A 13,810-nucleotide genomic window follows, 5' to 3' on the forward strand; every position below is an offset into this window, starting at 1 on the left:
ACATGATCAGAGAAATGGAAATCTGCCTGTGTGAGAAGAGCTTGTTCAGTCTCAGTCAATAAGGACAAGAAATGATATGCCTGGTCTCCATCAATATTTTAGAAGGTCAACACTGAAGAAAACAAAAAGCCAATTAAACTGAAGGACAATGTTGGCATAATGACAAGCCGGTATAAATTGACCATGAACACATTTAAGGATGAAATTAGAAGAATACTTCTAATCAGCAAAGGAAACATGTTTTAAGAGGAGATAAAGGAACAAAATGCCTAATAATGGTACAAGGTGATTTTTCTTGACAACTTGTGCAAGTTGGCTGGCTGTGATCACAAGGAATCAGTATCTTTTCCATTAACACATCTGGCCAGTGCCCTTTATCAATCAAGAGGAAAACAGGTTTTGGAGGCACTTGGAGACAGCAGTGTGGGAGGTGAGGAAGAGTGGCTGCTTCCTAAATGCTCAGTCATCTGATCTAAGGCCTTTTCCCTTCACCCATCTGATGAAAATAGTGTATGCTGATGAAAAAAATGTATGGATTCAAAATTAAGAAAACCAAATTTTAAACACTTTATGCTAAACTTAGTTGTAACTTAACATTTAAATCTGTCTTTTATAACATTCCTTATGAATTGTGAACTAAAGAAAAATTTAGCTACGGATTAACAGTAGTTTAATTTCTATTTAACTTTCACCTAATTTCCAAAGAGAACAGCTTTATATTCTACATTCTTTGAAAATCTCAACCCAAACTCTGGGTTTACATCTCTGCCATTTACTCCAAAAATTCCTCTATGTTCCAAAGATTCCATCACTTCAGCAGTGATCATTAGCAGAAAGCTAAGCAGCTGAGGCAAGAAAGCTGATGATCTGGGATGTATGTAACGTGTCTCCTGTCCAAATCCCATGCATGTTTTCCACTCCCACTCTTAGTCATACTTCGTGCAAATACAGGAAAAAACAACCAATCTCCCATGACTACTGCAAATAATCAACTTCTAAAAAGTAATGACAGAAGAAAAGTTTTAAGAATAAATATTGAACTTCATCTGTCCACTGAAGAGAAATACCCCAAATTTTCCAAGCATCTCTAAGATAAACACGCAGTGACTGTGGCATTCTTGCGGTGTCGGTATGCCACTTTTAGCTCATTTCATTTCACAAACAAAGGCCGTAGCAGATCATATTTTAGCACAGCTTAATTCCTTTATTAAAGCCAGCCGTTGCAGGCCGCGATGTCTCTGACAAGGAGTCATTCCAGTTTACACTCAGCGCCGCGGGTACCCGCACGGCCGGCCCTTCCCTGCCGCAGGCAGCGGGAGGCGGAGGCGCCCGGACGGCACCGGGCCCCAGCTCGGGACACGCCGGGAAAGCCGGCTCCAGGCTGGGTCCTCTTTCCAGCGAAAGCAGCGACGCTCCGCCGAGCCTTCTTAGCCAGGAACACGACGAGAGAACACAGCCTCCCACTGTGCAAGGGGAGGTCCAGCTTGGACACCCCGAGGAGTTTCTTCACGGAAAGGGTGATAACATACTGGAACGGGCTGCCCCGGGAGGCGGTGGGGGTATTTAAGGAAAATATCCCCGTCCCGGGGGGTATTTGAGGAAAAACGGCGTGGCACTCAGTGCCACGGTCTATTGAGGTGGTGGTGCTCGGTCACAGGCCGGACTCGATAATCTCAGAGCTCTCTCCCAGCTTGGTTCTGTTGCTCCCAGCACCGCACCACGCTCCACACGGGGGCGGGCTCCGCCTGCAGCGGGGCGGGGCACTTCCAGCCGCCTCTCGCTAAGTATCTTGGGAGCTGTAGTTCCAGCGCGGGTGAGGCCATACTGCTGCTATTGCACATGCGCAGAGGCAGCTCCTTGACACGCCGCGGGGGCGCTCGGCGCCCTCCAGCCACGTGACTCCCAAAGCCCCGCCGCTTCCTGCCCGGCAGCTCCCGCTTCCGGAGAACCCGCCCACTGACCGGAAGACAATCTTATCACGTGGTCCCCGAGGCCAATCAGCTGCCGCGGTTTGCGGACGCAGTCCCGTCGCCCTTCCGCAGTTTCGCGAGATGGCGGCGCTGGGGGCCCGGCGGCTGCTGCGGCCCGGCCGGCGCTGGTTCTCGGACACGGTCCCCAGCGCTCCCTCGCCGCCCGTCAGCCCGCTCTACCCGCCCGTGGTGGCGTCCATCACGGCCAAGAGCAAAGCGGCCAAGTCGCGACGCCTGCAGCGCTTCAACCAGCGTGTGCACGAGGCGGCCACGGTGGAGGAGAAGCTGCGGCTGTACGGGAAGCTGCAGCGGCCCAAGTACATGGTGTACCCGCAGACCTTCGCCCTCAACGCCGACCGCTGGTACCGCAGCTTCACAAAAACCGTCCTAGTGCCGGGAATGCCTCCGAGAGCCGCGGCCGCGAAACCCCCAGTAGCGGCGGCGGGAGCGACTTCCGAGACCGGCAGAGCCCCGGAGCCGAGAGCGGAGGCGGCGGGGAATGCGGAGGCGGCGGGGAATGCAGACGTTCCGGGGGCCGCGAAAACCCCGGAGCCCTCGGTGGGAGCGGCGCCGTGTCCGGATATAGGCGAGCTGCGCTCCCTCGCCTGCGACGCCCTTCTGCAGGAGAGCTTCTACCAGAACAAGAAGAGGCCGTTCCTCTACCGTGACCAGGATCACACACCCGGCCCCTTCCTCACGCAGCTCGTTTCCACCCTCGCCGCTTCCCTGTCCGGTCGCAACCCACTGCTGGCTGCTTCGTCCCTCGGTACGGAGGGGGGCTGTCAGGGAAGGGGATTTGGGAGCCTTTGAGCGATAGAGCCAGGCTGCGAGTCGGCACGAGTGTCGCTGGTGTATCCCACCTGTTCACACCATCACTAGTAATTTGTTTCATCCTTCTGCATAGATTTTGGGTGTTTCATCACACTGCAGCTGCAGAGGAATTGAGAGGGTTTTAAATGCAAGAGGCGAATCACTGTTTTTTTGTGTTTCTTGTTCCGTTTCAGATCTAAACCCTGAGGTTAACTATTACTGGCATCATGGTAATGAAGTTGTTGTTCACGGACATCGAAAGGGTAGAGTTGATCCTGTGCGATTCCAAATAGATGATAACCCACACCTCCAGATCCGTGTGCCGAAGCAGCTTCCCGAGGTGGGGATGTTTTCAAAAGCAAGTTAATACCATGCATTTTTACTTTCCTTTCTGACAGCCATTGAAACAATGCAGAGGTGGTCTGTGGAGGACCTAGTTAATGAGTACGTTGCACATTTGGGTATTTTTTGAGTCTTAACACCCTTTCTGCCTTGTGGAAATAGCTTTGTAGGTATTGAGCTTTGTAGCTCCTTAACTTCTGATCCTCTTTGTACTCTAAATTGCATGTTGTTATATTTAATTAAATTGACTTTTTAACATTCTGTGCTTGGAAATGGAGGCAAGAACAAGAATCATGCATTCTTATTGGAGGAGAATAATAGGAGTGGAGGGAAAAAAAAGTAAAAGCACGTACAAACTGAATGTGAGCATTCTTGCCAGTTGTTACTGCTTGGCAATTGTTTTCTTGAATCATCAAGTTTGGTGGAAGTATTTTCTGTTTCAGTATTGTAATGTTTTTCCTGCAGGTTTATACAGTGGTAGTTGTGTAGCCACTGAAGGTCTGTGTTGTCCAGTTTCCACCCCAAACAGAAAAGTAGTGTGTTCTGTAAACGTTTATGTTTACAGAACTTTTCACAGAACTTTTATGGCTGACTTAGTTGTACAGTTTGCTTGTTTTAGTGTCATCAGATGCTACATACCTTGGCATTTTGGAAGAACTGTCTAGGCAATTTAAAATGTTGTGCAGTAAACCAAATCTGCAAACTTAGTCTGCAGGTTCAAGTTAGTTTATTGGCTGCTGCTAGAAATGTGTTTTCCTCTATGGAAGGTAAATGATGGTGACAAGTGGCAGTTTTTTTAGCATTATTTCACATTTTTTGTGTTGTGGAAAAATTAATACAACATGACTGTGCTAATACTTATCACAAGATGAGAATTTCTCTTGCAAGACAATGAATTTCATTTAAGATTATCTGTATGATGTATGTAAGCAGGACTTGCACTTTCTGTTGTTTGACCAGGAAGTGGTGTATTACAGTGGACCTGATGTCAGAAATGAGTCTTACATCATGGCTGTTCTTTCTTCTTCTTCTGTTGTCTTCAAGGTTGTACCCCTGGAGTCAGATCTTGGAGATGTTCCTGTTATTGATCACAAGCCATCCAAACTGCCATTGTTTAAAAAACAGTATGAAAATAAGGTATTTATAGGTAAGAGTTTTTAATTGTGAAATATTAACTTTTCTTAGGTAAAAAAACCCAACAAACCAATCAAACAAAGACCAACCCCAAAACTAATGCCACCTTGATCTTTCTTCTCCCATGACCAGAAAAAGTTCTATATTTTTCTTTGTAAGTGTACTGTGTAAATATAGGTAGTGTATAGCTCTCTATTGAGATTTCATGTCAGAGTTAGGCAATGGGGAGTAGCATTCTCCTGTGCATGTGGTATTGTGTGTCCAAATTTGCTTGAAGAAGTTTAGTTGAATAGAAAATGGACACAAAATTTTGAATTTTGGTACATCTCCAGGGAAATTCTCATTTTAGGATGTGGACTCTTGCCTTTTGGAAGCAGGCAGCTCCTCACAGATCTACAGTAGGGGTTCTGGCTTTAGAGTCTGATGGTGAAGATGTGTGTTTGAATGTGTGATAAAGAGTGTTCTTTCTGTGACTGATAGTTTTGTTTTGGGGAACGCAGGAGCAAAGGTGGCAGATCCATGCTGTTATGGGCATACCCAGTTCCATCTCCTTCCCGACAGACTGAAGCGGGAGAGGTTCATAAAAGAGCGTCTCGAGGATCAAATCGAGGTCGTTTATCGATCGAACGGAATTGCAAGTCTCTTTGCCTGGACAGCAGCACAAGCAATGTATCAAGGTGAGATGGTCAGCTGGACAAATCTTTCCTGGTTATGAATGCCTACTCTTAAGTTTTTTAACCTTTTCTCCTCAACACCTCTTTCTTGTGTTTCTTTTTCCTGAAGACTGTCTTTTAAGTAAGTCTTCCCAGATGTAATTGAATTAATTAAAGAGTTAGTTAAGACTTGAAGTACTTTCATACAGGGAAATTAAATACAATTCAAATACAAAAATATTTTTCCATATATAGCAGTAAGCCTATGCAAAAACCTCAGTTGCTTTCACTTGCTCTTTCCTCCTTAAGAGGGAAATGCAGTAGACATCAAGCAATTTTGGTTTTTTTCCTTCTGGAACAACTGTGTTTCTTAGCCCTTGTTTCAGTAATTTCAATTCCATGAAAATACTGGGAAGAAGGAAAAATGTTAGCCACCTTACATTGGGATTTTGTACCTACTTTTTTCTAAAAAAGTCCCGGAATACCTGGATGGTTAAACCAGATCAGACTTCGCTTATTCTTGTAAATAAAATTATCGTCTAATGTTAGTGTAAGACAATTGATGGCTTGTAGTTTCACTTGAGAAACAACACATGTAAAAAAATTCTTTGACTGTAGTATATACTGCTGGCTCTATATCAATTTTTTTAATGTAGTGGGGTGTTAGAGAGTTTCCTTTGTGGTTGTAAAATATTGAAGTTGAGTGAGTCTTGTCTTCAGGGCTGGTCAGCTGTGGACACATCATGAGTTATAAGGGCAGCATTATTCAAATCTGTCTTTTTTTCTTCTTTAACGGTTTCTAGCATTGTGGCACATAATAGTAATATTCTTGAAAAATACATGTGTATGTACTAGTGCATGTGCATTAGTATGTACCTGTTTTTAACATGTTGTTAGTACTCGGTAGGGTTTGTGTGAAACACTAACACTGACATAGTGTTCTTGTGTTCTTGGTGTCTGGTTGGTTACTATAGCCAGTTATGTTTGTGCATATATGTGCATGCTTTTGTCATAAAACAAAAGCTCACTGCATCTTGAGAGATGTGAAATAGTAAAAAGACATTTTCCCTCAGGTCCTTTGCAGGACTTTGGATGCATTAGCAACTTAACTGTTTTGGAAAAGTCACTTGGCTGATGAGTGAGTGATTTTAATTAACTGTTGATAGGGAGCTGTGTACAAAATACAAGTATGCCTCTGTGTCCCTGATCTTAGACATAACCTTTGTTGGTGGTTGTGTTTTGGTTAGTCTGTATAAAAAATGCTTCTGTTGCTAAAGCAGACAGCACTTTTTCCTGACTAGGTAGCTGCTGCAATTCCCTGGTTTTTGGGACTAGCATTTAGGTGTTTGTGCTGGTAGAAATCTCAAGTTCTGTTGTATTTGTTTATTTTGTAGGATTCTGGAATGAAGCAGATGTGACCCGTCCTTTTGTATCGCAGGCAGTAGTGACTGATGGAAAATATTTTGCTTTCTTTTGCTACCAGCTAAATACTTTAGCACTAAATGCAGAAACTATTAAAAACAACCCTCGAAAGAATATTTGTTGGGGTACCGACAGTAAGCCACTGTATGATGTCGTGGAAGATGGTAATGTGAAGGGCTTTAATGATGAAGTTCTGCTTCAGTTGGTTCATTTTTTACTAAACAGACCAAAAGAGTTGTAAACCATTAAACCAAACATAAAGTATGTGCCTGAACTTCATTGTGACTCCATGAAGTATAAGGTATGCCTTGATTTAGTCAGGTATTTGTCTAGCAAACACTATATACGTATTTTATGTTATTTGGGCCTTATTCCTTTTTTCTTTTTTAATGTATACTGTACACTGGCAAATAAACAGCTGGAATACTTAAAGTCTTTTGTATATTTACTGTTAAAAGCCTTCTCTGCTGATTCAGTGTCATGTGAGCATGTTTTTTAGCAGATCCACAGGTCCATGATAAACTGTCACAACAAAGTATTAATTCATATGACCTGCTGAGTGTCACTAGGAAATAGCTGCTGTGATACTCAGCACTAGTGATAAGTTTCTAATTCTGTACTTGAGTTAAATGCTTATTCAGTCTAAAGAGAAAGTGAACTCAGAATAAAAAGTGTTTGTTAATCAATGGTTGGCAATTCACTTACACAGTAAGAAAAATCTTTAGACGTGTTAATACAGACATGATGAAACTTGCTTCCAAAGGTTGTGTTGTGAACATGCATACACAGTTTTAAGCTGTCACTTCCAGAACCACAGAGAGAACTCTCAAATGCATTTGGAGTCTGTAGTTTTCTCTTTAGTCTGGGTCCTTGATTTCAGCTGTTGGTATCTTGAGTTTCCATTGCTGTTACTTGGATGTCCTAAGAGTTAATAGACCACAGCTGAGCCCCAGCCGGAGGATGTCTGAATCATAAAATACAGTCATGGAGTATTTTGGGTTGGAAGGGACCATGAAGGGTCATTTATTTCAAGACTGTAGTGAGCTGGGACATCTTCAGCTAGGTTGCTCAGACCCCTGTTGATCCTGACTGTGAATGTTTCCAGGGATGGGGCATCCATCTGCCATCTCTCTGAGCAACCTGGTTTACCATGCTCATTGTAAAAAACTTTTTAGTGTATTTAGCTTGGATCAACCATCTTTTAGTTTAAGATAATACCCACCTTGTCCTATTGAAACACACACTGCCAAGATATAATGAGTGGCTCGGGGTATTTAGCTATCAACAAAGTCTAACTGGTTCTGAAGTAACTAAATGTACCTAGAATTTTACATAATTTCATCCACTCTACTTGACCTTTCTGGAATTTTCCTGTGTTCTCACAAAGAGGCAAGTAATTAATTGTTAAGCAGAATACTTAATCATTGAAATACTGGCCTGCACATTCTTAAGTATGAGTAACAGCCCACTTTCTGTTGTAAAGTGGCCTACAAAGTATTTTCTTAACGGAAAACCAAGTAGTTGTAGACCTTTATGTTATGTTATGTTATGACTGGATGTTATTGTGCTGGAAAGCATTTTCTCTACCGTCCAGAGATAAGGTAAGTAAGATGTGTACAAGCACTGTTATTTTTTAAGAAGTCCTTAATTGCTCTTTTTGTCTTAACAATGCATGACTGTTACCAGTTCTAATAACTTCTGATCCTTGGATTACATAAATGTTCCTTTTAGTAACAGAAAATAAGCTGGTGGGTAAGAGTGTTGATTATAGAGAATGACCTGTGACCTAGCTTAAGAGGGAGTGGTTGATACTTGTCAGGTCTGATTAAGGTATGGTACAAAATGAATGGAAGCATGTGGAAAAAAAGCAGTTGGATATTTAGACCCTAAGGCAATTTTAACAGTTTTAATTTTACATAATGTAACATATTGCAGGTGTAACACTTTACTCTCTTTGGCCTGAGATTCACTTGAGTTGCGTACAACTAGTGGTTGTGAAAACCCAGAGATACAGTCAAAGAAACTCCTGCTTCCAGGGTTAAAAAACACTAATTTCTCTGTGATTTGGCCTTTTGTCTGTCCTGAGGCTTCAGCTGTAGTAGAGCAAGTTCAACGAGTTTTCCCTTGTGCAGCTTTCCTAGTGAGTGAAATATCGCTGTAGATGTGTCACCCAGTAGTAAAGCCCAGTGTTGGGACTGAGGAAGGAAGGCTGAGCATGAGCTGCCGGTCTAGTGAATGTGAAGCACCAACGCAGCTTTCTGCTGCTTTCTGCAGCAGCGGATACTCTGGAAAAACAGTGGGTGGCACTGTTTCACCTTCTGCTGGGAAAAAACTGACTAAGTTGAGACATTGTAATACATGCAGCTTTGTACAGCAATATTTCATCTTCAAGGCCAGGTTGGATGGGGCTTAGAGAAAGCTGTTCTAGTGGAATGTGTCCCTGATCGTGGCAGGTGGATAGGAACTAGATGTATTTTAAAGTCCCTTCAAACACAGACTATCTGATGATGCTGTGATCTTGTACTCATCTGTACAGGGTGCTTAATGCTGCCTTACAGTGATAAAGTAAGAAAAAGAAAAGAGAAGAGAAAAGCTCTGTTTTTGTTTGGGCTTTTTAAAAAAGTATTGTATATCTATTAAAAGCTAAAAAAATAGCTTAGAAGCTGCACTGTTCCTGTTCTTCAGCTTTGCTACCAGAAATCTCCCATGACTGTACTCCTTTAAGTCTCATGGGAACATTGTTCTTTAGCACTTTTTATATAGTGTTTGCTTATTAAAAGAAACAAAAAAAAAGGTAATTCGAAATCACAGCTTGGAAATCTCCAAGTTTGGAACCTTTTTTCTGTATTAATTTCTGCTCTGGTCAAGTGGAGTGTAACACAAGGGAACATAAGATGGAATCTAAAAATAAGATTGGTTTTTGCATAATGAGGCAATTTGCTGTTGTACTGAACTATTTTGCTTTAAACTTCTACCACCTTCAGGTGGGTGACTGATCTGCAAAATTCTGCTTGCATTGTTTCGTATTATGAGGCTGCAAGTAGTGACTTGGCATGGAAAATTCAAGCAGAGAGGAAGAGATGGGGACCCCTACTCAGGGTCATTTTGCACCAAGTTGTTGGGGTAGATAGCTTTGTTGTTTCAGACAGGAGAAGGAGCTGCAAAATTTGTAGCCTGCTTGGTCATGTTGAAGCTTGCTTAAGTTTCTCCTGATATTTCTTCTGTACTCAGGTTTTCTGTTGTTGGAGAAGATGTACACTCATTTTATTGTAGGCAGAGATGAAGGTTTCCTTCTGGAGTTCCATAAAGTGGATTTTTCCTGAGACAAGAGCAACTCTTGGGAGTCAGCTGTTGGTGACAGTCTGTTGACAGCTTGCCATACTGGCAGTATACCTCTGAATGTAATGGAAGTAGCTTTGCAGTATAGTATTAAAGAAGCCCACCCTGTTCTCGTTCTGGAAATACTCGTCATGCAGTTTTGGAGGATGTTACTAAATGGAGGCTAGTAATGGTTATAGGGGTTTTTGCCTTCTCTAGTATACTGACAAATTGAAGTTTACTTGGTAAGTACACAGTAAAACAATTTTTTTAGAACTGAGTTTCTTGAAAGATCTGGCTGTACTACATGTAGAAGTGGATTACAAAGAGTTACAAGCTACAAGGAGTAAGTATATGGCAGCTACTAATACATGTAATAATGCATGTTGAGGTGCAAAGGGAAGAAGTTATGGACCTCACTATAAACTCCTACTGGACCAGGGGTTTAAAATTAAAGGGATTATTTGTATTTAATTCAGAGTGAAGGAAACCATCTAAAGTGTGCCATACTATTCAGCTGGGTAACTAACCCACTGGTCTCAAAGCAGGAGTTTGAAGATGTGATGTTAAAAATGGTGTCCTTTGCTTTGCAGATAATCTGGGTACCAGTATTCCCATTGGTAACAGATACTTTATGATGAGTTAATTCGCAAACACTTAGAAAAACACTTGAAGAAGGCAAACAGGCAGAACACTTGACATGCACTTTTTTATATCTCTGCAGGACTAAAAGCCCAGTAGTTTATGCTGTTGGAAAGACACATAATTCTTTTATTCAGGACAGACAGCAGCTTTATGATGTCTGCTCAGCTATATGTGCCTATAAGTATCTGCAGTAATTTTTATCTATCCAGGTTTCTGCATAGTTGGAAGCATTTTTTAGCTATATAGTCTATGAGTGAGCATTGATTCATCTTTGATCATTCTTGTCTTTTAATAACTATTTGAGGCTCAATTTATTGAACTAAATCTCTTACAGAATCTTCTCTGTATTATGTTTCTCATTCCTACTAAGTTAGGCCTGATTTATTTTCTTTAGAATGAAGAATTGATCTTAATGTGTTTCTTTAAAAGAAACCTTCTATGTATTTCTTTCCTCCTTTTATGCTTTCAGCATTCCTCTAAACCAGTAATCAAGTCAGTACACTTTATCACTGCTCTCAAGGGACACAATGTAGGATTGTTTTCACTATTGGAATGCATAGCTTATAACACAAGACTGTCTGCTCTGCAAATATGCATGCTTTTTTCAGTGAGATGTCCCAGTGCAGGTTTACATTTCAACCTTGAATTTCAGCCTGTAAAGGCTTTTTGTTTGGTTGGGGTTTTATTTTAAATCAGTTTCTGCACCAACACATATCTCTAGGTAATTGGAGGTGATTAGGAGTTGGAATTTTAAAACTCAGGTTCTGTCATTGTCTAGCTTGGAGAAGAGAAGGCTCAGGAGAAATTTTACCAATGTGTATAGGATGGAAAGAAGTGGAAGAGATTTAGCTAGGCCTATTTCAATTGTGTCCAGTGAGAGGGCAAGAGGAAAAGGCCAGAAACTGAAAACGAGGAAGTTCTATTTGAAAGTTTTTGTTTGGTTGTTTTCTTGCTATAATGGCAATTGAACTCCAGAACAGATTGCTCTAAGAAGAATGTGGAGTTTCCATCACTGGAAATACTTCAAACCAGATGGCTCAGCCCTGGGCGACCAGTTTTAGGTGACCCTGCCCTGAGCAGGATGAGTGGACTAGACAACAGGTGTCTTCCAACTTTTCTACACTGTAATTCTGCGGAAATAAATTAGTGCTCACCTTGTAGATCAGGCACTATGTGTAGAAGGAAACCATGTGCAAAGATTTGGGTAAATAGTGGGTTTTGATCCGGGACCGTCTCTCTTCTGATCTTTGTGTGGCTGTCCGTGTTTAAGCATTTATTCAGCATAAATTTTACTTGATACACAGCTGCAAATGACTTACAGTACATCTTCCTTTCTTGACAGAGCATTGACACCAAGAATACATTTAAGACTACACACTGAATTTCTGTGTCTCCAGTTTTACGTCAAGGTATGTTTGTGTCTGAACTTCTTACCAATACTGTAATTCCTTACATATGACCTTTGACAGGCTCAGATGTCTTCCCCATTTCCAAAGCCAGCATTAGGCAGTGGTGACCTGGTCCTTGTTGTCTGTATGGGAATGCTGGTTTCTTCTGCATACAAGCATAGATAGCAAATCCAAACATTTCCTGAAACTCCCAGTGGTAACTGCCAGAGTAGGACACCTCTCTTTCTGAAGGTATGTAGTGTTTTACCTGTGTGATTAATGATCCCCTCTAATCCAGTTATGGCTAAGAAGCTCATGTCAAATATTTTACTGTCGTTTCAGTAGAGCAGATATGCCTACTCTCTGGAAAATCCTGTGCAAATACATAGATAGAACTGGCTGTAAAAAGCTTCTCAAGTTGATAATGGAAGCAAAGAAGAATGGGGAAAACAGTTATGCCTGCTTCTTGGAGAAATTATCCTGTAGTATAAAGATAAAATTGAGGTGGAGTTAACAGTTATCCTCTTTGGTAGGATAATAAGATTTAGGTTTGTAACTGTGTTTACACAAGAGATTTGCACTTAGATGGTTTTATTTTATAACTTTAAAAGAAATAACAAGGTATAATTTTATGTTGTTTCTTAATGACATATTAGTGATTTGGAATGGGCTATTTTCATTATTATATGTTATTCTTGTTTGGATCTGAATATTAAAAAAGGCCAACTTATATACCTAATGTCTCAATAAGGTAGGCTCCCACAGGGATTTTTTTTAATATATAATGATTCCTAAATCCTAGTAGTAATTTCATTCCTAAATCCTAGTAGTAATTTTAATTAAATTTTATTATGGATTTATCAGGTACATAGATATTTTGATGATTTTTGTACTTCTGAAGACAGTAGCCTGCCTTTTGAAAATGTTCCACCGGATTTCATTACAATACAAATCTAAATAAAGCATTTGCTTGGACTGAGCAGTACAGAATTTCTGAAGCGTGCTCCTTTTCCCTCTTGTAAGCATATCGTTATGCTGACCATGAGCTGAATTAGAACACAGCCAGCCTGGCATTCAAGAGGTACTAAACAAAATCAACATAATGACTGTGTGTTTGGACAACTGCTGTCTCTGGAGATACACCTTTTCCGAAAATTTCATATGTGCACAAAGAATTATGGCTTAAATAACTCAGCTATATTTTTGTTGCAAACCATTGGTTTGAATCTCTGGACGAATGGAAGGAATTGGGCTGAAGTTTCAATGTCAAATGTGATACTGCCATTTTACCTTTCATTTTGAGAGATGCCTAGGAAAGGGCAGGATGGACTGAAGCACCTTTAGTACAATTTGAGTTCAGTTCTGTAAGGAAAACATCAGTCAAGTCACCAATAAGCAAGCTTTAAACTATGTGAACTAAGGGTGAATTGTGCATCTTGCAACTGTAAACAGAAATGTCTTTACAGGAGAGGACAGATTATTTACAACTTGAAAAATATTAGCTAGAGGGATTAAACTAATGCAAAGTGTGTGGCTCCATTGGTTAGGTAATAATATATTTGTTAAATATGAGATAAAGTATCTCTGGGCTAGACATGTTCTTACTAAAATTCATGACCAAAATCCTACTGACACCCACTAGGGAACAGATTGACTGAAAGAGGGGTCTGCTGTCCGGTTGTGTGTTATGTGTATGTGTTCAGAGACAGGGATCAGAGTCCAGAGCATTGGGATGCTGTGTGTAGAGGAAAGGGTATGTGTGGGAAGCCTGTAGCAATCAGGTGAAGGATTCTTAGAAAAAAGCTTTTTTTTTCCACCTTATCCGTTCTACCCTCAGGCTTTCCAGCCTTCAGGACCCTCCTTGGCCCTTGCCTGTCTTCCCTCTTGAGAAAGTACACTCTGGTTCCCCCTAAAGTCCTTCTGTTCAGATGCTTTTGGGTGTCTCTGAACTGCACATCCTGTGTTTCAGCTCAGGTGCGATAGCCTCCCCTGCCAATGCTGATAGCTCAGCCTCACAAATCCTGCAAGGGGTCTTTGCTTCTCTCTCTTGTCCTTTAAAGGTACTTTGAAGTTTAGGTAAAGAATATGGTTGCTAAAGCAGACTTTTGAAATATTCAATAGAGAACCA

At 41.3% G+C, this 13,810-nt stretch overlaps 1 protein-coding gene across 1 annotated transcript; it reads left to right on the forward strand.

Moving 5' to 3' along the window:
* Nucleotides 1–1,994: 1,994 nt before the first annotated feature.
* Nucleotides 1,995–6,763, forward strand: MRPS30 (mitochondrial ribosomal protein S30). Its single transcript, XM_064735716.1, has 5 exons — nucleotides 1,995–2,736; nucleotides 2,975–3,120; nucleotides 4,167–4,269; nucleotides 4,757–4,933; nucleotides 6,304–6,763. Exons 1-5 carry the CDS (start codon nucleotides 2,052–2,054, stop codon nucleotides 6,570–6,572), a joined length of 1,380 nt encoding a protein of 459 aa, XP_064591786.1. The 5' UTR covers nucleotides 1,995–2,051; the 3' UTR covers nucleotides 6,573–6,763.
* Nucleotides 6,764–13,810: the final 7,047 nt, after the last annotated feature.

Source organism: Zonotrichia leucophrys, chromosome Z (assembly GCF_028769735.1).
Source record: "Zonotrichia leucophrys gambelii isolate GWCS_2022_RI chromosome Z, RI_Zleu_2.0, whole genome shotgun sequence".
Taxonomy (NCBI): Eukaryota; Metazoa; Chordata; class Aves; order Passeriformes; family Passerellidae; genus Zonotrichia; species Zonotrichia leucophrys.